Genomic DNA, 25,796 nt, shown 5'->3' on the forward strand with positions numbered 1-25,796 from the left:
TGACCGCAATATAATAACAGGCAAACAACAAAGCAGACCGAATAAGCATATTAAATTGGCCAGGACCCGGTGGAGGTGAAAGCGCCGATTGCCTGAAGAGCTTCTTCTGGGTCGGTAAAAAACCACTGGTTACCCGCAAAAGAAAGGCGAACTTTAGTCGGGTACAACAGAAAAGCAGGAACACCAGCTTCCCGAGCCTTCTTCAGAACGGGGGACATAGCCTTGCGAGCTCGGGCCGTCTGGGCGCTGTAATCGGCGAAAAAAAGGATTTTTCGTCCCTCGAAACGAACCGGCGATCTCCGAGCCTCCTGCAGTATAATCTGCCGTTCGGTGTAGCGTAGGAGATTCAGAACAATGGGGCGCGGGCGCAAACCATTGCCACTGCCGGCAGACACCCGATGAGCCCTCATCACTTCGGGACTGAAGTTGGTAAGACCCAGAAACCACTTCGCCCACTGAAGATCCAAAAACCGCAGTAAGTTGCCCTTCTCCACGTCTTCCGGAACCCCGACGATCCTGATATTATTTCTCCGCTCCCTATCCTCCTGCTCGGCAAGCTTATTACGAAGGAGACCAACTTCGAAATTGAACCCCAGTTCAATTTCGTGTTTCTGGACTTGGCCTTGAAACAACTCAAAAGATTTACCGAGCTTTTGCTGCTCCACCTTCAGATCGCCGACATCAGCCCTCAGATCTGTAAAATTCCTCTGGAAGGAGGACGGCAGGTTTGTATGGAGAGACTCGATCTGCTCCTTAACAAACTCTTTTAACCTGCAAACATCCGAACTCAGCGCGTCAGCGCTGCCCGCCATGTTGCCAGCGCTGACGCAACATGCCCGCACATGTTTTTGTGCTTTCTTCGCCGGACTTGCGGTCGAAGATTGAGGAGGTGTTCTGCGCCCAGAGTGATCCATAATAGCAGTAAAGTTATGCGGACGAGTTCAGCAAAGTAAACCAAAATAAAAGTGCCTGATAGACATTCAAAAAAACGGGAAACCGGCGGTAGGACTTGGGGAGCGAGACTAAAACGCCGCCATGCACCACTGAGCGTCACGTGGTCCCTCACCCCATGAAGGTTTTAAAAAAATGAGAGAAAAACAAAAAAATAAACATTAAAACACACCAAACAAAACAATAAACAGGACAGAGCTGCTGTAACTCGCTGCTGATGAGAGAAAAAAAACAAAAAACAAAAAAAAACAATAGTCGGTAGTGGCAGCCCTAACGTCAACAGTATAAACAGAGAGCACCAGTGATAAAAAAATATAAATAAAATTAAAGTAATGGAAACAACATAGACACAGCAACGGTACAGCATGAGGTAATAGTGGCAGTGTGAGGAAATGTTAGTGTCATGTCAGACAGTGTGTGAAGACGATGTCTTGGAAGCTGTGTGCCCGAGGAACTTGACCCTGTTGATCTGCTCCACACCATCCTCTGCGATGTAGCTAGGACTTTGGAGAGTCACCTGCTTGTCAAAGTCCAGGATCAGCTACTTGGTTTTGCTAACGTTGACGGTGAGGTTGTTATCTCGACAGCATCCTTCAGGATCTCTGACCTCCTCATCATCGTTGCAGATCAGACCAATGACGGTGGTGTCGTCAGCAGCTTCAAGATGGAGTTGGAGCGAAACTTGGTTACGCAGTCGTGGGTGAAGATGGAGTAGAGCAGGGGGCTCAGCACACTGCCCTGCGGGGTTGCCCGTGTTGGTGATGATGGAGGAAGAGTTCTTCCCACCAATGCACACTTGTTGGGAGTCTGCCGGTGAGAAAGTCCAGAATCCAGTTACAGTACATGGGGAAGAGCTGACCCCAAGTTCAGGAGCTTAGCCGTGAGCCAGCATGGAATGATTCTGTTGAAGGCTCAGCTGTAGTCCACAAGCAGCAGCCTGAAATAACAGCTTTTATTGTCCAGGTGAGCCAGCTTGGTGTAGAGTGCCTGGAAATATTCCTGCAAAACACACAGAATACATTAAGAGTACCCATTTTTCCACAGGCCAACAGAGCAACTAACCCCAGAGGTTGACCAGGATTACACTACAGCTTTGGAGGACTATGTTCAGCCAGATCTGATATGCATACAAGACACATACTGAGGGGGTGTACCTGCGTTAATGTGGCTCTGACTGCTGGACTGCAGCAACACCCTGGCTTCCTCCATCTCTGAACCCTCTCACCCTCGCTGGCAGCACCTCGGGGCCTACAAATCCCAGCATTCAAGAGGTGAAAACACAGACCCAGAGGGAAATTGGGAATAGCCTGTTAAATGAGGCAGAAGCAAAAACATCCTTTGACTGTGCTCTTTATTCGTGTCTGTATAAATCTCACCGAGTGGAACTTTACAGATTAAATACTGGCTGAGAATGTAAATGTAAACGCTGATAAGGAGTCAGGAACATAAAGTGCTCATGTAGTGCACACCTGGGTCCAGAGGGCACTTGTTCAGGTGGAAAACTGAACAGGCATCCTTCATGCTAAATCACAGCCGGTGCTGCTCAAGATGATGGACACTGTGGGGAAAGAGATTTGAATGAAAAGACACACAAGAGTAACAGTGCAGACTGTGAATGAGTCTTTGGTCACGTCTCCCCAGCTCATGCCTGTGCCAGGCTCCATACTGACCCTAAAACTGTCTTTACACACAGGAAACTCACAAACTCAACACAATATGATCCTTACCTTGCCTGGGGAGTTTCACCTGGTTACTGAGATGCCAGGCAGCACAGACAGTCTTACCAGCAACAGATCCGCTATTAAGGGGTGCGAAGCATCTGCTGCCAGCACATGGCTTTACGTCTGTCAGCTGCATTTGTGCTGCTCCTCCCTCCTATAAAGCAAACGGTATTGAGATTGTGCAGAGTGAGGGACTTAGGGAGTAATACAGAAGAATAAAAGCTGAATCCCGTATCCAGGCGAGATGCGTGGCTGAGAGGCTGATGAACGTTTCAAACTCTTACCTCCACCGTACTGACAGCTGTTGTGCTGCTGTGGCGTCATGGCATAAAAATTCTGTTTCTCCAGGCAAGAAAACAACCAAGACCAACCTTAATTATCTAAAGACTTTGAAGACTGATATAAATGGTAAATACGAGACGTGAGTACCACCCAACACTACCTGGTACTTACTGAATACTAAGTCATGCAGAAATGTAACCTAAAGTTAATTATGGGGACACGTGCCCGTCCGCTGCAGGTCTATTAAACTCTTTCATACTTAAAGAACGCTTACAGTTATTACTTTATAAGGACTAATAAAACTGCAGTAAATTTATGGAATATATACTGCAGCAACTACTTTTTGGTCATTTATTAAGTAACTGACTAATATTTTCCTGCGGGATCTTCTAATTATGTTGAAATAAAAATGTAACTTACAGCGTAAAAACATGGAATCCAGTCAGAAGCGCATGGGCCTCTTGTGCGGTGGAGGAGAACTTGAGCCGCTGGTGTCATCGGACTCGGCCTTGCGCTTCCTCTGACTGGTGCCAGCGGGCCTCTGAGGAGGCCTCTCCTCCTGCCTCACGCCCCATGTTCGCAGAGAACTGCTCACATGCACGGAGACATGCACGGACATGACCACGGTGTGGTCATCACCATTGTCCGTAATGCTCCAGAGTCCCTCGGGGATGCTGAGCTCATCCAGCTTCCGCAGGTAGTTGCGGCCTTCGATCTCAAGCTGCTGCCACGTGCTGTTAGGGCCCACAGGGATCCAGAAGGTGGAGCTGGAGGGCTCAGCATGTTCTGGCTCAATCTGACTTCCAGGTTGAGTGTCAGAAGCCACAGATAAGGATGGAGATGAGGGCTCATCTTCACCCCAGGCCAAGGGGAGAGCCTCAGGAAGCCCATTAGCATCCTCAGTCGTGGATGCTGGAGCTGCAGGGGAAGCCTCCCTTCTAGAGCTGGGTGATGGCAGCTCCTGTCCGTAATGGTCATCCTCCTCAGCTGGTGATTCTCCATCCCCATGCTGGACACCAGTCTCTGTACCATGATGTACCACTTGCAGCCGTGCAGTTGCTACGTGCAATAGGCTGGGATCCAACTCCTCCCCAGTGAGCCGCCAATAAAATGAAGGGACACTGAGGGCCAGAGACTGCAAGTTCTCCATGGTCAGTGGGCTCCTCTCGAAGTTCACGACCAGAATGGAGATGAACTTGTCCTCCACAAACTCATGAACTGGGACAAAATGGAACACAGAGAGATATATAAGAACATGACAATAACTGGATAAATACTCTACTACAAAATCAGTTTAAAATGAGTCCATGGGCTTCAGATTGTCAGATAAATGAAATAATGTGAATTACCGATAAAGCTAAGAAAGCTAAACCAGAAGACAACATCCATGCATACGCTTACTCTCACACATATCCAAATGAATAAATATTAAATGAAACACATTTAGTCCTGCACTTTTGTCACTAACAGTGATCTTGCTTTTCATTTTCTTATTATTTAAACAAGATGAGCAAGAATGGGAGACAGAAGGGGAGTATAACGAACGGCATTTCCTATCACATCGTTACATTTTCTCATTTTAAAACTCTGCTTCCAATGTATCCGTTTGCAGTTCAAAATACATTTGTTTCTGTAGATAAAAGTTGAATTATTCAACAGGTCGGTTATTTTACCTCGAAAACCAAAGGTGTTACTTACCAGCTTTACCTCAAAACTAACAAGCATTAGGCCAATGCAGACTTGGCCGTTCATTTCGTCTGTCACATACCGGGAGCTACAACTTTATTATCATTTAATCACTATAATCATTAATACCTTCTGGATCCATGTTCTCCACGTTTAAGGAGTGATGGATTTGAAATCTCATCGAGTAACAGTCCTTTATCTCAACTATCTGCACCGTTTTACCAAGAGCGAGAGTTTGCGCATCCAGAAAGTTTAACCGTTTTTGTTTTATTTCAAACTGCCTTCATTGACCGAAAACCGTAAATATTTTAAACTCTGCGCTAAGACACATTCGCATGGCGTTAGTTTTACCGATTCTGACGGGATAAGAAACGTGCGCAATTTCTCAAAATTACCACACAGTGGAGAATTAATGCTGGCAGGATCTTACTGTCTACAAAGCAAGTTCAATGCAAGCATAACCTTCACAAGTAGGACGAAGCATGGCAGCGGAAAAGAACAACAAAAGATCAACGGCAGAACAGGGACTTTTAACGTTGTCTGCATTAAAAAGGAATTAACCATCCCTCTCAATATAAAATTGGGATAATTTTTTTCTCTTCAGAGGCCTCCATAGAATAGTGCATCCATCCCCTCACTCATGTGTATAGAGACGTATCCTAAGGCTCTGTCAGCAACATTCAGATCAACAACAGCATCAACAATTTCACAGCTAGTTTTAAAACTTGCTTAAATGCACAGTGATTGCAGAAAATGATAAACAAATTAGGTAATATTAATTAAATTATTAAATTGTGCAGATTAATAGTCAGAAAAGGTTATTGAATTTTACATTATGATAAATGAGAACTATACGTGATTACTAATTATTGTTAACTAATTTACTGTATGAATTTCTCCCCCTCGTTGTTAAAAATCATTATATGTCAGGGTGCCAGTCAGTGGAAGCACACAGACACGTTGGCCAGCTGTCCTATTCAACTACTTTTTGGTCATTTATTAAGTAACTGACTAATATTTTCCTGCGGGATCTTCTAATTATGTTGAAATAAAAATGTAACTTACAGCGTAAAAACATGGAATCCAGTCAGAAGCGCATGGGCCTCTTGTGCGGTGGAGGAGAACTTGAGCCGCTGGTGTCGTCGGGCTCGGCCTTGCGCTTCCTCTGACTGGTGCCAGCGGGCCTCTGAGGAGGCCTCTCCTCCTGCCTCATGCCCCATGTTCGCAGAGAACTGCTCACATGCACGGGGACATGCACGGACATGACCACGGTGTGGTCATCACCGTAGTCCGTAATGCCCCAGAGTCCCTCGGGGATGCTGAGCTCATCCAGCTTCCGCAGGTAGTTGCGGCCTTCGATCTCAAGCTGCTGCCACGTGCTGTTAGGGCCCACAGGGATCCAGAAGGTGGAGCTGGAGGGCTCAGCATGTTCTGGCTCAATCTGACTTCCAGGTTGAGTGTCAGAAGCCACAGATAAGGATGGAGATGAGGGCTCATCTTCACCCCAGGCCAAGGGGAGAGCCTCAGGAAGCCCATTAGCATCCTCAGTCGTGGATGCTGGAGCTGCAGGGGAAGCCTCCCTTCTAGAGCTGGGTGATGGCAGCTCCTGTCCGTAATGGTCATCCTCCTCAGCTGGTGATTCTCCATCCCCATGCTGGACACCAGTCTCTGTACCATGATGTACCACTTGCAGCCGTGCAGTTGCTACGTGCAATAGGCTGGGATCCAACTCCTCCCCAGTGAGCCGCCAATAAAATGAAGGGACACTGAGGGCCAGAGACTGCAAGTTCTCCATGGTCAGTGGGCTCCTCTCGAAGTTCACGACCAGAATGGAGATGAACTTGTCCTCCACAAACTCATGAACTGGGACAAAATGGAACACAGAGAGATATATAAGAACATGACAATAACTGGATAAATACTCTACTACAAAATCAGTTTAAAATGAGTCCATGGGCTTCAGATTGTCAGATAAATGAAATAATGTGAATTACCGATAAAGCTAAGAAAGCTAAACCAGAAGACAACATCCATGCATACGCTTACTCTCACACATATCCAAATGAATAAATATTAAATGAAACACATTTAGTCCTGCACTTTTGTCACTAACAGTGATCTTGCTTTTCATTTTCTTATTATTTAAACAAGATGAGCAAGAATGGGAGACAGAAGGGGAGTATAACGAACGGCATTTCCTATCACATCGTTACATTTTCTCATTTTAAAACTCTGCTTCCAATGTATCCGTTTGCAGTTCAAAATACATTTGTTTCTGTAGATTAAAGTTGAATTATTCAACAGGTCGGTTATTTTACCTCGAAAACCAAAGGTGTTACTTATCAGCTTTACCTCAAAACTAACAAGCATTAGGCCAATGCAGACTTGGCCGTTCATTTCGTCTGTCACATACCGGGAGCTACAACTTTATTATCATTTAATCACTATAATCATTAATACCTTCTGGATCCATGTTCTCCACGTTTAAGGAGTGATGGATTCGAAATCTCATCGAGTAACAGTCCTTTATCTCAACTATCTGCACCATTTTGCCAAGAGCGAGAGTTTGCGCATCCAGAAAGTTTAACCGTTTTTGTTTTATTTCAAACTGCCTTCATTGACCGGAAACCGTAAATATTTTAAACTCTGCGCTAAGACACATTCGCATGGCGTTAGTTTTACCGATTCTGACGGGATAAGAAACGTGCGCAATTTCTCAAAATTACCACACAGTGGAGAATTAATGCCGGCAGGATCTTACTGTCTACAAAGCAAGTTCAATGCAAGTATAACCTTCACAAGTAAGACGAAGCATGGCAGCGGAAAAGAACAACATTTTTATTTTACAATTACTTCAAAATTAGGAACAAAAATACGACCAAAAATTCTTTAGTTTGACATGTGATCAAAATACAGAGTAAACTAATACATGATAGCATGCATGCAAAAGATCAACGGCAGAACAGGGACTTTTAACGTTGTCTGCATTAAAAAGGAATTAACCATCCCTCTCAATATAAAATTGGGATAATTTTTTTCTCTTCAGAGGCCTCCATAGAATAGTGCATCCATCCCCTCACTCATGTGTATAGAGACGTATCCTAAGGCTCTGTCAGCAACATTCAGATCAACAACAGCATCACCAATTTCACAGCTAGTTTTAAAACTTGCTTAAACGCACAGTGATTGCAGAAAATGATAAACAAATTAGGTAATATTAATTAAATTATTAAATTGTGCAGATTAATAGTCAGAAAAGGTTATTGAATTTTACATTATGATAAATGAGAACTATACGTGATTACTAATTATTGTTAACTAATTTACTGTATGAATTTATCCCCCTCGTTGTTAAAAATCATTATATGTCAGGGTGCCAGTCAGTGGAAGCACACAGACACGTTGGCCAGCTGTCCTATTCAACTACTTTTTGGTCATTTATTAAGTAACTGACTAATATTTTCCTGCGGGATCTTCTAATTATGTTGAAATAAAAATGTAACTTACAGCGTAAAAACATGGAATCCAGTCAGAAGCGCATGGGCCTCTTGTGCGGTGGAGGAGAACTTGAGCCACTGGTGTCGTCGGGCTCAGCCTTGCGCTTCCTCTGACTGGTGCCAGTGGGCCTCTGAGGAGGCCTCTGCTCCTGCTTCACGCCCCATGTTCGCAGAGAACTGCTCACATGCACGGAGACATGCACGGACATGACCACGGTGTGGTCATCACCGTAGTCCGTAATGCCCCAGAGTCCCTCGGGGATGCTGAGCTCATCCAGCTTCCGCAGGTAGTTGCGGCCTTCGATCTCAAGCTGCTGCCACGTGCTGTTAGGGCCCACAGGGATCCAGAAGGTGGAGCTGGAGGGCTCAGCATGTTCTGGCTCAATCTGACTTCCAGGTTGAGTGTCAGAAGCCACAGATAAGGATGGAGATGAGGGCTCATCTTCACCCCAGGCCAAGGGGAGAGCCTCAGGAAGCCCATTAGCATCCTCAGTCGTGGATGCTGGAGCTGCAGGGGAAGCCTCCCTTCTAGAGCTGGGTGATGGCAGCTCCTGTCCGTAATGATCATCCTCCTCAGCTGGTGATTCTCCATCCCCATGCTGGACACCAGTCTCTGTACCATGATGTACCACTTGCAGCCGTGCAGTTGCTACGTGCAATAGGCTGGGATCCAACTCCTCCCCAGTGAGCCGCCAATAAAATGAAGGGACACTGAGGGCCAGAGACTGCAAGTTCTCCATGGTCAGTGGGCTCCTCTCGAAGTTCACGACCAGAATGGAGATGAACTTGTACTCCACAAACTCATGAACTGGGACAAAATGGAACACAGAGAGATATATAAGAACATGACAATAACTGGATAAATACTCTACTACAAAATCAGTTTAAAATGAGTCCATGGGCTTCAGATTGTCAGATAAATGAAATAATGTGAATTACCGATAAAGCTAAGAAAGCTAAACCGGAAGACAACATCCATGCATACGCTTACTCTCACACATATCCAAATGAATAAATATTAAATGAAACACATTTAGTCCTGCACTTTTGTCACTAACAGTGATCTTGCTTTTCATTTTCTTATTATTTAAACAAGATGAGCAAGAATGGGAGACAGAAGGGGAGTATAACGAATGGCATTTCCTATCACATCGTTACATTTTCTCATTTTAAAACTCTGCTTCCAATGTATCCGTTTGCAGTTCAAAATACATTTGTTTCTGTAGATAAAAGTTGAATTTTTCAACAGGTCGGTTATTTTACCTCGAAAACCAAAGGTGTTACTTATCAGCTTTACCTCAAGACTAACAAGCATTAGGCCAATGCAGACTTGGCCGTTCATTTCGTCTGTCACATACCGGGAGCTACAACTTTATTATCATTTAATCACTATAATCATTAATACCTTCTGGATCCATGTTCTCCACGTTTAAGGAGTGATGGATTCGAAATCTCATCGAGTAACAGTCCTTTATCTCAACTATCTGCACCGTTTTGCCAAGAGCGAGAGTTTGCGCATCCAGAAAGTTTAACCGTTTTTGTTTTATTTCAAACTGCCTTCATTGACCGGAAACCGTAAATATTTTAAACTCTGCGCTAAGACACATTCGCATGGCGTTAGTTTTACCGATTCTGACGGGATAAGAAACGTGCGCAATTTCTCAAAATTACCACACAGTGGAGAATTAATGCCGGCAGGATCTTACTGTCTACAAAGCAAGTTCAATTCAAGTATAACCTTCACAAGTAAGACGAAGCATGGCGGCGGAAAAGAACAACATTTTTATTTTACAATTACTTCAAAATTAGGAACAAAAATACGACCAAAAATTCTTTAGTTTGACATGTGATCAAAATACAGAGTAAACTAATACATGATAGCATGCATGCAAAAGATCAACGGCAGAACAGGGACTTTTAACGTTGTCTGCATTAAAAAGGAATTAACCATCCCTCTCAATATAAAATTGGGATAATTTTTTTCTCTTCAGAGGCCTCCATAGAATAGTGCATCCATCCCCTCACTCATGTGTATAGAGACGTATCCTAAGGCTCTGTCAGCAACATTCAGATCAACAACAGCATCAACAATTTCACAGCTAGTTTTAAAACTTGCTTAAACGCACAGTGATTGCAGAAAATGATAAACAAATTAGGTAATATTAATTAAATTATTAAATTGTGCAGATTAATAGTCAGAAAAGGTTATTGAATTTTACATTATGATAAATGAGAACTATACGTGATTACTAATTATTGTTAACTAATTTACTGTATGAATTTATCCCCCTCGTTGTTAAAAATCATTATATGTCAGGGTGCCAGTCAGTGGAAGCACACAGACACGTTGGCCAGCTGTCCTATTCAACTACTTTTTGGTCATTTATTAAGTAACTGACTAATATTTTCCTGCGGGATCTTCTAATTATGTTGAAATAAAAATGTAACTTACAGCGTAAAAACATGGAATCCAGTCAGAAGCGCATGGGCCTCTTGTGCGGTGGAGGAGAACTTGAGCCGCTGGTGTCGTCGGGCTCGGCCTTGCGCTTCCTCTGACTGGTGCCAGCGGGCCTCTGAGGAGGCCTCTCCTCCTGCCTCATGCCCCATGTTCGCAGAGAACTGCTCACATGCACGGGGACATGCACGGACATGACCACGGTGTGGTCATCACCGTAGTCCGTAATGCCCCAGAGTCCCTCGGGGATGCTGAGCTCATCCAGCTTCCGCAGGTAGTTGCAGCCTTCGATCTCAAGCTGCTGCCACGTGCTGTTAGGGCCCACAGGGATCCAGAAGGTGGAGCTGGAGGGCTCAGCATGTTCTGGCTCAATCTGACTTCCAGGTTGAGTGTCAGAAGCCACAGATAAGGATGGAGACGAGGGCTCATCTTCACCCCAGGCCAAGGGGAGAGCCTCAGGAAGCCCATTAGCATCCTCAGTCGTGGATGCTGGAGCTGCAGGGGAAGCCTCCCTTCTAGAGCTGGGTGATGGCAGCTCCTGTCCGTAATGGTCATCCTCCTCAGCTGGTGATTCTCCATCCCCATGCTGGACACCAGTCTCTGTACCATGATGTACCACTTGCAGCCGTGCAGTTGCTACATGCAATAGGCTGGGATCCAACTCCTCCCCAGTGAGCCGCCAATAAAATGAAGGGACACTGAGGGCCAGAGACTGCAAGTTCTCCATGGTCAGTGGGCTCCTCTCGAAGTTCACGACCAGAATGGAGATGAACTTGTCCTCCACAAACTCATGAACTGGGACAAAATGGAACACAGAGAGATATATAAGAACATGACAATAACTGGATAAATACTCTACTACAAAATCAGTTTAAAATGAGTCCATGGGCTTCAGATTGTCAGATAAATGAAATAATGTGAATTACCGATAAAGCTAAGAAAGCTAAACCGGAAGACAACATCCATGCATACGCTTACTCTCACACATATGCAAATGAATAAATATTAAATGAAACACATTTAGTCCTGCACTTTTGTCACTAACAGTGATCTTGCTTTTCATTTTCTTATTATTTAAACAAGATGAGCAAGAATGGGAGACAGAAGGGGAGTATAACGAACGGCATTTCCTATCACATCGTTACATTTTCTCATTTTAAAACTCTGCTTCCAATGTATCCGTTTGCAGTTCAAAATACATTTGTTTCTGTAGATTAAAGTTGAATTATTCAACAGGTCGGTTATTTTACCTCGAAAACCAAAGGTGTTACTTATCAGCTTTACCTCAAAACTAACAAGCATTAGGCCAATGCAGACTTGGCCGTTCATTTCGTCTGTCACATACCGGGAGCTACAACTTTATTATCATTTAATCACTATAATCATTAATACCTTCTGGATCCATGTTCTCCACGTTTAAGGAGTGATGGATTCGAAATCTCATCGAGTAACAGTCCTTTATTTCAACTATCTGCGCCATTTTGCCAAGAGCGAGAGTTTGCGCATCCAGAAAGTTTAACCGTTTTTGTTTTATTTCAAACTGCCTTCATGGACCGGAAACCGTAAATATTTTAAACTCTGCGCTAAGACACATTCGCATGGCGTTAGTTTTACCGATTCTGACGGGATAAGAAACGTGCGCAATTTCTCAAAATTACCACACAGTGGAGAATTAATGCCGGCAGGATCTTACTGTCTACAAAGCAAGTTCAATGCAAGTATAACCTTCACAAGTAAGACGAAGCATGGCGGCGGAAAAGAACAACATTTTTATTTTACAATTACTTCAAAATTAGGAACAAAAATACGACCAAAAATTCTTTAGTTTGACATGTGATCAAAATACAGAGTAAACTAATACATGATAGCATGCATGCAAAAGATCAACGGCAGAACAGGGACTTTTAACGTTGTCTGCATTAAAAAGGAATTAACCATCCCTCTCAATATAAAATTGGGATAATTTTTTTCTCTTCAGAGGCCTCCATAGAATAGTGCATCCATCCCCTCACTCATGTGTATAGAGACGTATCCTAAGGCTCTGTCAGCAACATTCAGATCAACAACAGCATCAACAATTTCACAGCTAGTTTTAAAACTTGCTTAAACGCACAGTGATTGCAGAAAATGATAAACAAATTAGGTAATATTAATAAAATTATTAAATTGTGCAGATTAATAGACAGAAAAGGTTATTGAATTTTACATTATGATAAATGAGAACTATACTTGATTACTAATTATTGTTAACTAATTTACTGTATGAATTTTCCCCCTCGTTGTTAAAAATCATTATATGTCAGGGTGCCAGTCAGTGGAAGCACACAGACACGTTGGCCAGCTGTCCTATTCAACTACTTTTTGGTCATTTATTAAGTAACTGACTAATATTTTCCTGCGGGATCTTCTAATTATGTTGAAATAAAAATGTAACTTACAGCGTAAAAACATGGAATCCAGTCAGAAGCGCATGGGCCTCTTGTGCGGTGGAGGAGAACTTGAGCCGCTGGTGTCGTCGGGCTCGGCCTTGCGCTTCCTCTGACTGGTGCCAGCGGGCCTCTGAGGAGGCCTCTCCTCCTGCCTCATGCCCCATGTTCGCAGAGAACTGCTCACATGCACGGGGACATGCACGGACATGACCACGGTGTGGTCATCACCGTAGTCCGTAATGCCCCAGAGTCCCTCGGGGATGCTGAGCTCATCCAGCTTCCGCAGGTAGTTGCGGCCTTCGATCTCAAGCTGCTGCCACGTGCTGTTAGGGCCCACAGGGATCCAGAAGGTGGAGCTGGAGGGCTCAGCATGTTCTGGCTCAATCTGACTTCCAGGTTGAGTGTCAGAATCCACAGATAAGGATGGAGATGAGGGCTCATCTTCACCCCAGGCCAAGGGGAGAGCCTCAGGAAGCCCATTAGCATCCTCAGTCGTGGATGCTGGAGCTGCAGGGGAAGCCTCCCTTCTAGAGCTGGGTGATGGCAGCTCCTGTCCGTAATGGTCATCCTCCTCAGCTGGTGATTCTCCATCCCCATGCTGGACACCAGTCTCTGTACCATGATGTACCACTTGCAGCCGTGCAGTTGCTACGTGCAATAGGCTGGGATCCAACTCCTCCCCAGTGAGCCGCCAATAAAATGAAGGGACACTGAGGGCCAGAGACTGCAAGTTCTCCATGGTCAGTGGGCTCCTCTCGAAGTTCACGACCAGAATGGAGATGAACTTGTCCTCCACAAACTCATGAACTGGGACAAAATGGAACACAGAGAGATATATAAGAACATGACAATAACTGGATAAATACTCTACTACAAAATCAGTTTAAAATGAGTCCATGGGCTTCAGATTGTCAGATAAATGAAATAATGTGAATTACCGATAAAGCTAAGAAAGCTAAACCAGAAGACAACATCCATGCATACGCTTACTCTCACACATATCCAAATGAATAAATATTAAATGAAACACATTTAGTCCTGCACTTTTGTCACTAACAGTGATCTTGCTTTTCATTTTCTTATTATTTAAACAAGATGAGCAAGAATGGGAGACAGAAGGGGAGTATAACGAACGGCATTTCCTATCACATCGTTACATTTTCTCATTTTAAAACTCTGCTTCCAATGTATCCGTTTGCAGTTCAAAATACATTCTTTTCTGTAGATAAAAGTTGAATTTTTCAATAGGTCGGTTATTTTACCTCGAAAACCAAAGGTGTTACTTATCAGCTTTACCTCAAAACTAACAAGCATTAGGCCAATGCAGACTTGGCCGTTCATTCCGTCTGTCACATACCGGGAGCTACAACTTTATTATCATTTAATCACTATAATCATTAATACCTTCTGGATCCATGTTCTCCACGTTTAAGGAGTGATGGATTTGAAATCTCATCGAGTAACAGTCCTTTATCTCAACTATCTGCACCGTTTTGCCAAGAGCGAGAGTTTGCGCATCCAGAAAGTTTAACCGTTTTTGTTTTATTTCAAACTGCCTTCATTGACCGAAAACCGTAAATATTTTAAACTCTGCGCTAAGACACATTCGCATGGCGTTAGTTTTACCGATTCTGACGGGATAAGAAACGTGCGCAATTTCTCAAAATTACCACACAGTGGAGAATTAATGCTGGCAGGATCTTACTGTCTACAAAGCAAGTTCAATGCAAGCATAACCTTCACAAGTAGGACGAAGCATGGCAGCGGAAAAGAACAACATTTTTATTTTACAATTACTTCAAAATTAGGAACAAAAAAACGACCAAAAATTCTTTAGTTTGACATGTGATCAAAATACAGAGTAAACTAATACATGATAGCATGCATGCAAAAGATCAACGGCAGAACAGGGACTTTTAACGTTGTCTGCATTAAAAAGGAATTAACCATCCCTCTCAATATAAAATTGGGATAATTTTTTTCTCTTCAGAGGCCTCCATAGAATAGTGCATCCATCCCCTCACTCATGTGTATAGAGACGTATCCTAAGGCTCTGTCAGCAACATTCAGATCAACAACAGCATCAACAATTTCACAGCTAGTTTTAAAACTTGCTTAAACGCACAGTGATTGCAGAAAATGATAAACAAATTAGGTAATATTAATTAAATTATTAAATTGTGCAGATTAATAGTCAGAAAAGGTTATTGAATTTTACATTATGATAAATGAGAACTATACGTGATTACTAATTATTGTTAACTAATTTACTGTATGAATTTCTCCCCCTCGTTGTTAAAAATCATTATATGTCAGGGTGCCAGTCAGTGGAAGCACACAGACACGTTGGCCAGCTGTCCTATTCAACTACTTTTTGGTCATTTATTAAGTAACTGACTAATATTTTCCTGCGGGATCTTCTAATTATGTTGAAATAAAAATGTAACTTACAGCGTAAAAACATGGAATCCAGTCAGAAGCGCATGGGCCTCTTGTGCGGTGGAGGAGAACTTGAGCCGCTGGTGTCGTCGGGCTCGGCCTTGCGCTTCCTCTGACTGGTGCCAGCGGGCCTCTGAGGAGGCCTCTCCTCCTGCCTCATGCCCCATGTTCGCAGAGAACTGCTCACATGCACGGGGACATGCACGGACATGACCACGGTGTGGTCATCACCGTAGTCCGTAATGCCCCAGAGTCCCTCGGGGATGCTGAGCTCATCCAGCTTCCGCAGGTAGTTGCGGCCTTCGATCTCAAGCTGCTGCCACGTGCTGTTAGGGCCCACAGGGATCCAGAAGGTGGAGCTGGAGGGCTCAGCATGTTCTGGCTCAATCTGACTTCCAGGTTGAGTGTCAGAAGCCACAGATAAGGATGGAGATGAGGGCTCATCTTCACCCCAGGCCAAGGGGAGAGCCTCAGGAAGCCCATTAGCATCCTCAGTCGTGGATGCTGGAGCTGCAGGGGAAGCCTCCCTTCTAGAGCTGGGTGATGGCAGCTCCTGTCCGTAATGGTCATCCTCCTCAGCTGGTGATTCTCCATCCCCATGCTGGACACCAGTCTCTGTACCATGATGTACCACTTGCAGCCGTGCAGTTGCTACGTGCAATAGGCTGGGATCCAACTCCTCCCCAGTGAGCCGCCAATAAAATGAAGGGACACTGAGGGCCAGAGACTGCAAGTTCTCCATGGTCAGTGGGCTCCTCTCGAAGTTCACGACCAGAATGGAGATGAACTTGTCCTCCACAAACTCATGAACTGGGACAAAATGGAACACAGAGAGATATATAAGAACATGGATAAATACTGGATAAATACTCTACTACAAAATCAGTTTAAAATGAGTCCATGGGCTTCAGATTGTCAGATAAATGAAATAATGTGAATTACCGATAAAGCTAAGAAAGCTAAACCAGAAGACAACATCCATGCATACGCTTACTCTCACACATATCCAAATGAATAAATATTAAATGAAACACATTTAGTCCTGCACTTTTGTCACTAACAGTGATCTTGCTTTTCATTTTCTTATTATTTAAACAAGATGAGCAAGAATGGGAGACAGAAGGGGAGTATAACGAACGGCATTTCCTATCACATCGTTACATTTTCTCATTTTAAAACTCTGCTTCCAATGTATCCGTTTGCAGTTCAAAATACATTTGTTTCTGTAGATTAAAGTTGAATTATTCAACAGGTCGGTTATTTTACCTCGAAAACCAAAGGTGTTACTTATCAGCTTTACCTCAAAACTAACAAGCATTAGGCCAATGCAGACTTGGCCGTTCATTTCGTCTGTCACATACCGGGAGCTACAACTTTATTATCATTTAATCACTATAATCATTAATACCTTCTGGATCCATGTTCTCCACGTTTAAGGAGTGATGGATTCGAAATCTCATCGAGTAACAGTCCTTTATCTCAACTATCTGCACCATTTTGCCAAGAGCGAGAGTTTGCGCATCCAGAAAGTTTAACCGTTTTTGTTTTATTTCAAACTGCCTTCATTGACCGGAAACCGTAAATATTTTAAACTCTGCGCTAAGACACATTCGCATGGCGTTAGTTTTACCGATTCTGACGGGATAAGAAACGTGCGCAATTTCTCAAAATTACCACACAGTGGAGAATTAATGCCGGCAGGATCTTACTGTCTACAAAGCAAGTTCAATGCAAGTATAACCTTCACAAGTAAGACGAAGCATGGCAGCGGAAAAGAACAACATTTTTATTTTACAATTACTTCAAAATTAGGAACAAAAATACGACCAAAAATTCTTTAGTTTGACATGTGATCAAAATACAGAGTAAACTAATACATGATAGCATGCATGCAAAAGATCAACGGCAGAACAGGGACTTTTAACGTTGTCTGCATTAAAAAGGAATTAACCATCCCTCTCAATATAAAATTGGGATAATTTTTTTCTCTTCAGAGGCCTCCATAGAATAGTGCATCCATCCCCTCACTCATGTGTATAGAGACGTATCCTAAGGCTCTGTCAGCAACATTCAGATCAACAACAGCATCACCAATTTCACAGCTAGTTTTAAAACTTGCTTAAACGCACAGTGATTGCAGAAAATGATAAACAAATTAGGTAATATTAATTAAATTATTAAATTGTGCAGATTAATAGTCAGAAAAGGTTATTGAATTTTACATTATGATAAATGAGAACTATACTTGATTACTAATTATTGTTAACTAATTTACTGTATGAATTTCTCCCCCTCGTTGTTAAAAATCATTATATGTCAGGGTGCCAGTCAGTGGAAGCACACAGACACGTTGGCCAGCTGTCCTATTCAACTACTTTTTGGTCATTTATTAAGTAACTGACTAATATTTTCCTGCGGGATCTTCTAATTATGTTGAAATAAAAATGTAACTTACAGCGTAAAAACATGGAATCCAGTCAGAAGCGCATGGGCCTCTTGTGCGGTGGAGGAGAACTTGAGCCGCTGGTGTCGTCGGGCTCGGCCTTGCGCTTCCTCTGTCTGGTGCCAGCGGGCCTCTGAGGAGGCCTCTCCTCCTGCCTCACGCCCCATGTTCGCAGAGAACTACTCACATGCACCGAGACATGCACGGACATGAGCACGGTGTGGTCATCACCGTAGTCCGTAATGCCCCAGAGTCCCTCGGGGATGCTGAGCTCATCCAGCTTCCGCAGGTAGTTGCGGCCTTCGATCTCAAGCTGCTGCCACGTGCTGTTAGGGCCCACAGGGATCCAGAAGGTGGAGCTGGAGGGCTCAGCATGTTCTGGCTCAATCTGACTTCCAGGTTGAGTGTCAGAAGCCACAGATAAGGATGGAGATGAGGGCTCATCTTCACCCCAGGCCAAGGGGAGAGCCTCAGGAAGCCCATTAGCATCCTCAGTCGTGGATGCTGGAGCTGCAGGGGAAGCCTCCCTTCTAGAGCTGGGTGATGGCAGCTCCTGTCCGTAATGGTCATCCTCCTCAGCTGGTGATTCTCCATCCCCATGCTGGACACCAGTCTCTGTACCATGATGTACCACTTGCAGCCGTGCAGTTGCTACGTGCAATAGGCTGGGATCCAACTCCTCCCCAGTGAGCCGCCAATAAAATGAAGGGACACTGAGGGCCAGAGACTGCAAGTTCTCCATGGTCAGTGGGCTCCTCTCGAAGTTCACGACCAGAATGGAGATGAACTTGTCCTCCACAAACTCATGAACTGGGACAAAATGGAACACAGAGAGATATATAAGAACATGACAATAACTGGATAAATACTCTACTACAAAATCAGTTTAAAATGAGTCCATGGGCTTCAGATTGTCAGATAAATGAAATAATGTGAATTACCGATAAAGCTAAGAAAGCTAAACCAGAAGACAACATCCATGCATACGCTTACTCTCACACATATCCAAATGAATAAATATTAAATGAAACACATTTAGTCCTGCACTTTTGTCACTAACAGTGATCTTGCTTTTCATTTTCTTATTATTTAAACAAGATGAGCAAGAATGGGAGACAGAAGGGGAGTATAACGAACGGCATTTCCTATCACATCGTTACATTTTCTCATTTTAAAACTCTGCTTCCAATGTATCCGTTTGCAGTTCAAAATACATTCGTTTCTGTAGATTAAAGTTGAATTATTCAACAGGTCGGTTATTTTACCTCGAAAACCAAAGGTGTTACTTATCAGCTTTACCTCAAGACTAACAAGCATTAGGCCAATGCAGACTTGGCCGTTCATTTCGTCTGTCACATACCGGGAGCTACAACTTTATTATCATTTAATCACTATAATCATTAATACCTTCTGGATCCATGTTCTCCACGTTTAAGGAGTGATGGATTCGAAATCTCATCGAGTAACAGTCCTTTATCTCAACTATCTGCACCATTTTGCCAAGAGCGAGAGTTTGCGCATCCAGAAAGTTTAACCGTTTTTGTTTTATTTCAAACTGCCTTCATTGACCGGAAACCGTAAATATTTTAAACTCTGCGCTAAGACACATTCGCATGGCGTTAGTTTTACCGATTCTGACGGGATAAGAAACGTGCGCAATTTCTCAAAATTACCACACAGTGGAGAATTAATGCCGGCAGGATCTTACTGTCTACAAAGCAAGTTCAATGCAAGTATAACCTTCACAAGTAAGACGAAGCATGGCGGCGGAAAAGAACAACATTTTTATTTTACAATTACTTCAAAATTAGGAACAAAAATACGACCAAAAATTCTTTAGTTTGACATGTGATCAAAATACAGAGTAAACTAATACATGATAGCATGCATGCAAAAGATCAACGGCAGAACAGGGACTTTTAACGTTGTCTGCATTAAAAAGGAATTAACCATCCCTCTCAATATAAAATTGGGATAATTTTTTTCTCTTCAGAGGCCTCCATAGAATAGTGCATCCATCCCCTCACTCATGTGTATAGAGACGTATCCTAAGGCTCTGTCAGCAACATTCAGATCAACAACAGCATCAACAATTTCACAGCTAGTTTTAAAACTTGCTTAAACGCACAGTGATTGCAGAAAATGATAAACAAATTAGGTAATATTAATTAAATTATTAAATTGTGCAGATTAATAGACAGAAAAGGATATTGAATTTTACATTATGATAAATGAGAACTATACGTGATTACTAATTATTGTTAACTAATTTACTGTATGAATTTTTCCCCCTCGTTGTTAAAAATCATTATATGTCAGGGTGCCAGTCAGTGGAAGCACACAGACACGTTGGCCAGCTGTCCTATTCAACTACTTTTTGGTCATTTATTAAGTAACTGACTAATATTTTCCTGCGGGATCTTCTAATTATGTTGAAATAAAAATGTAACTTACAGCGTAAAAACATGGAATCCAGTCAGAAGCGCATGGGCCTCTTGTGCGGTGGAGGAGAACTTGAGCCGCTGGTGTCGTCGGACTCGGCCTTGCGCTTCCTCTGACTGGTGCCAGCGGGCCTCTGAGGAGGCCTCTCCTCCTGCCTCATGCCCCATGTTCGCAGAGAACTGCTCACATGCACGGACATGAGCACGGTGTGGTCATCACCGTAGTCCGTAATGCCCCAGAGTCCCTCGGGGATGCTGAGCTCATCCAGCTTCCGCAGGTAGTTGCGGCCTTCGATCTCAAGCTGCTGCCACGTGCTGTTAGGGCCCACAGGGATCCAGAAGGTGGAGCTGGAGGGCTCAGCATGTTCTGGCTCAATCTGACTTCCAGGTTGAGTGTCAGAAGCCACAGATAAGGATGGAGATGAGGGCTCATCTTCACCCCAGGCCAAGGGGAGAGCCTCAGGAAGCCCATTAGCATCCTCAGTCGTGGATGCTGGAGCTGCAGGGGAAGCCTCCCTTCTAGAGCTGGGTGATGGCAGCTCCTGTCCGTAATGGTCATCCTCCTCAGCTGGTGATTCTCCATCCCCATGCTGGACACCAGTCTCTGTACCATGATGTACCACTTGCAGCCGTGCAGTTGCTACGTGCAATAGGCTGGGATCCAACTCCTCCCCAGTGAGCCGCCAATAAAATGAAGGGACACTGAGGGCCAGAGACTGCAAGTTCTCCATGGTCAGTGGGCTCCTCTCGAAGTTCACAACCAGAATGGAGATGAACTTGTCCTCCACAAACTCATGAACTGGGACAAAATGGAACACAGAGAGATATATAAGAACATGACAATAACTGGATAAATACTCTACTACAAAATCAGTTTAAAATGAGTCCATGGGCTTCAGATTGTCAGATAAATGAAATAATGTGAATTACCGATAAAGCTAAGAAAGCTAAACCAGAAGACAACATCCATGCATACGCTTACTCTCACACATATCCAAATGAATAAATATTAAATGAAACACATTTAGTCCTGCACTTTTGTCACTAACAGTGATCTTGCTTTTCATTTTCTTATTATTTAAACAAGATGAGCAAGAATGGGAGACAGAAGGGGAGTATAACGAACGGCATTTCCTATCACATCGTTACATTTTCTCATTTGAAAACTCTGCTTCCAATGTATCCGTTTGCAGTTCAAAATACATTTGTTTCTGTAGATAAAAGTTGAATTATTCAACAGGTCGGTTATTTTACCTCGAAAACCAAAGGTGTTACTTATCAGCTTTACCTCAAAACTAACAAGCATTAGGCCAATGCAGACTTGGCCGTTCATTTCGTCCGTCACATACCGGGAGCTACAACTTTATTATCATTTAATCACTATAATCATTAATACCTTCTGGATCCATGTTCTCCACGTTTAAGGAGTGATGGATTCGAAATCTCATCGAGTAACAGTCCTTTATCTCAACTATCTGCACCGTTTTGCCAAGAGCGAGAGTTTGCGCATCCAGAAAGTTTAACCGTTTTTGTTTTATTTCAAACTGCCTTCATTGACCGGAAACCGTAAATATTTTAAACTCTGCGCTAAGACACATTCGCATGGCGTTAGTTTTACCGATTCTGACGGGATAAGAAACGTGCGCAATTTCTCAAAATTACCACACAGTGGAGAATTAATGCCGGCAGGATCTTACTGTCTACAAAGCAAGTTCAATGCAAGCATAACCTTCACAAGTAAGACGAAGCATGGCGGCGGAAAAGAACAACATTTTTATTTTACAATTACTTCAAAATTAGGAACAAAAATACGACCAAAAATTCTTTAGTTTGACATGTGATCAAAATACAGAGTAAACTAATACATGATAGCATGCATGCAAAAGATCAACGGCAGAACAGGGACTTTTAACGTTGTCTGCATTAAAAAGGAATTAACCATCCCTCTCAATATAAAATTGGGATAATTTTTTTCTCTTCAGAGGCCTCCATAGAATAGTGCATCCATCCCCTCACTCATGTGTATAGAGACGTATCCTAAGGCTCTGTCAGCAACATTCAGATCAACAACAGCATCAACAATTTCACAGCTAGTTTTAAAACTTGCTTAAACGCACAGTGATTGCAGAAAATGATAAACAAATTAGGTAATATTAATTAAATTATTAAATTGTGCAGATTAATAGTCAGAAAAGGTTTTTCAATTTTACATTATGATAAATGAGAACTATAGGTGATTACTAATTATTGTTAACTAATTTACTGTATGAATTTTTCCCCCTCGTTGTTAAAAATCATTATATGTCAGGGTGCCAGTCAGTGGAAGCACACAGACACGTTGGCCAGCTTTCCTATTCAACTACTTTTTGGTCATTTATTAAGTAACTGACTAATATTTTCCTGCGGGATCTTCTAATTATGTTGAAATAAAAATGTAACTTACAGCGTAAAAACATGGAATCCAGTCAGAAGCGCATGGGCCTCTTGTGCGGTGGAGGAGAACTTGAGCCGCTGGTGTCGTCGGGCTCGGCCTTGCGCTTCCTCTGACTGGTGCCAGCGGGCCTCTGAGGAGGCCTCTCCTCCTGCCTCATGCCCCATGTTCGCAGAGAACTGCTCACATGCACGGGGACATGCACGGACATGACCACGGTGTGGTCATCGCCGTAGTCCGTAATGCCCCAGAGTCCCTCGGGGATGCTGAGCTCATCCAGCTTCCGCAGGTAGTTGCGGCCTTCGATCTCAAGCTGCTGCCACGTGCTGTTAGGGCCCACAGGGATCCAGAAGGTGGAGCTGGAGGGCTCAGCATGTTCTGGCTCAATCTGATTTCCAGGTTGAGTGTCAGAAGCCACAGATAAGGATGGAGATGAGGGCTCATCTTCACCCCAGGCCAAGGGGAGAGCCTCAGGAAGCCCATTAGCATCCTCAGTCGTGGATGCTGGAGCTGCAGGGGAAGCCTCCCTTCTAGAGCTGGGTGATGGCAGCTCCTGTCCGTAATGGTCATCCTCCTCAGCTGGTGATTCTCCATCCCCATGCTGGACACCAGTCTCTGTACCATGATGTACCACTTGCAGCCGTGCAGTTGCTACGTGCAATAGGCTGGGATCCAACTCCTCCCCAGTGAGCCGCCAATAAAATGAAGGGACACTGAGGGCCAGAGACTGCAAGTTCTCCATGGTCAGTGGGCTCCTCTCGAAGTTCACAACCAGAATGGAGATGAACTTGTCCTCCACAAACTCATGAACTGGGACAAAATGGAACACAGAGAGATATATAAGAACATGACAATAACTGGATAAATACTCTACTACAAAATCAGTTTAAAATGAGTCCATGGGCTTCAGATTGTCAGATAAATGAAATAATGTGAATTACCGATAAAGCTAAGAAAGCTAAACCAGAAGACAACATCCATGCATACGCTTACTCTCACACATATCCAAATGAATAAATATTAAATGAAACGCAATTAGTCCTGCACTTTTGTCACTAACAGTGATCTTGCTTTTCATTTTCTTATTATTTAAACAAGATGAGCAAGAATGGGAGACAGAAGGGGAGTATAACGAACGGCATTTCCTATCACATCGTTACATTTTCTCATTTTAAAACTCTGCTTCCAATGTATCCGTTTGCAGTTCAAAATACATTTGTTTCTGTAGATTAAAGTTGAATTATTCAACAGGTCGGTTATTTTACCTCGAAAACCAAAGGTGTTACTTATCAGCTTTACCTCAAAACTAACAAGCATTAGGCCAATGCAGACTTGGCCGTTCATTTCGTCCGTCACATACCGGGAGCTACAACTTTATTATCATTTAATCACTATAATCATTAATACCTTCTGGATCCATGTTCTCCACGTTTAAGGAGTGATGGATTCGAAATCTCATCGAGTAACAGTCCTTTATCTCAACTATCTGCACCGTTTTGCCAAGAGCGAGAGTTTGCGCATCCAGAAAGTTTAACCGTTTTTGTTTTATTTCAAACTGCCTTCATTGACCGGAAACCGTAAATATTTTAAACTCTGCGCTAAGACACATTCGCATGGCGTTAGTTTTACCGATTCTGACGGGATAAGAAACGTGCGCAATTTCTCAAAATTACCACACAGTGGAGAATTAATGCCGGCAGGATCTTACTGTCTACAAAGCAAGTTCAATGCAAGCATAACCTTCACAAGTAAGACGAAGCATGGCGGCGGAAAAGAACAACATTTTTATTTTACAATTACTTCAAAATTAGGAACAAAAATACGACCAAAAATTCTTTAGTTTGACATGTGATCAAAATACAGAGTAAACTAATACATGATAGCATGCATGCAAAAGATCAACGGCAGAACAGGGACTTTTAACGTTGTCTGCATTAAAAAGGAATTAACCATCCCTCTCAATATAAAATTGGGATAATTTTTTTCTCTTCAGAGGCCTCCATAGAATAGTGCATCCATCCCCTCACTCATGTGTATAGAGACGTATCCTAAGGCTCTGTCAGCAACATTCAGATCAACAACAGCATCAACAATTTCACAGCTAGTTTTAAAACTTGCTTAAACGCACAGTGATTGCAGAAAATGATAAACAAATTAGGTAATATTAATTAAATTATTAAATTGTGCAGATTAATAGTCAGAAAAGGTTTTTCAATTTTACATTATGATAAATGAGAACTATAGGTGATTACTAATTATTGTTAACTAATTTACTGTATGAATTTTTCCCCCTCGTTGTTAAAAATCATTATATGTCAGGGTGCCAGTCAGTGGAAGCACACAGACACGTTGGCCAGCTTTCCTATTCAACTACTTTTTGGTCATTTATTAAGTAACTGACTAATATTTTCCTGCGGGATCTTCTAATTATGTTGAAATAAAAATGTAACTTACAGCGTAAAAACATGGAATCCAGTCAGAAGCACATGGGCCTCTTGTGCGGTGGAGGAGAACTTGAGCCGCTGGTGTCGTCGGGCTCGGCCTTGCGCTTCCTCTGACTGGTGCCAGCAGGCCTCTGAGGAGGCCTCTCCTCCTGCCTCATGCCCCATGTTCGCAGAGAACTGCTCACATGCACGGGGACATGCACGGACATGACCACGGTGTGGTCATCGCCGTAGTCCGTAATGCCCCAGAGTCCCTCGGGGATGCTGAGCTCATCCAGCTTCCGCAGGTAGTTGCGGCCTTCGATCTCAAGCTGCTGCCACGTGCTGTTAGGGCCCACAGGGATCCAGAAGGTGGAGCTGGAGGGCTCAGCATGTTCTGGCTCAATCTGACTTCCAGGTTGAGTGTCAGAAGCCACAGATAAGGATGGAGATGAGGGCTCATCTTCACCCCAGGCCAAGGGGAGAGCCTCAGGAAGCCCATTAGCATCCTCAGTCGTGGATGCTGGAGCTGCAGGGGAAGCCTCCCTTCTAGAGCTGGGTGATGGCAGCTGCTGTCCGTAATGGTCATCCTCCTCAG

At 43.4% G+C, this 25,796-nt stretch overlaps 1 protein-coding gene across 1 annotated transcript in view; it reads right to left on the reverse strand.

Annotated features, from left to right (window-relative positions):
* Positions 1–25,561, reverse strand: part of LOC140588418 (uncharacterized) — a 78,055-nt gene extending 52,494 nt beyond the window's left edge. The window contains exon 1 of the mRNA XM_072710406.1: positions 25,230–25,561. Within this exon, the coding sequence (XP_072566507.1) occupies positions 25,230–25,242 (13 nt within the window). The 5' untranslated portion in view covers positions 25,243–25,561. The remainder of the gene's footprint in view (positions 1–25,229) is intronic.
* Between the last annotated feature and the right edge of the window lie 235 nt (positions 25,562–25,796).

Source organism: Paramormyrops kingsleyae, chromosome 3 (assembly GCF_048594095.1).
Source record: "Paramormyrops kingsleyae isolate MSU_618 chromosome 3, PKINGS_0.4, whole genome shotgun sequence".
NCBI classification, from domain to species: domain Eukaryota; kingdom Metazoa; phylum Chordata; class Actinopteri; order Osteoglossiformes; family Mormyridae; genus Paramormyrops; species Paramormyrops kingsleyae.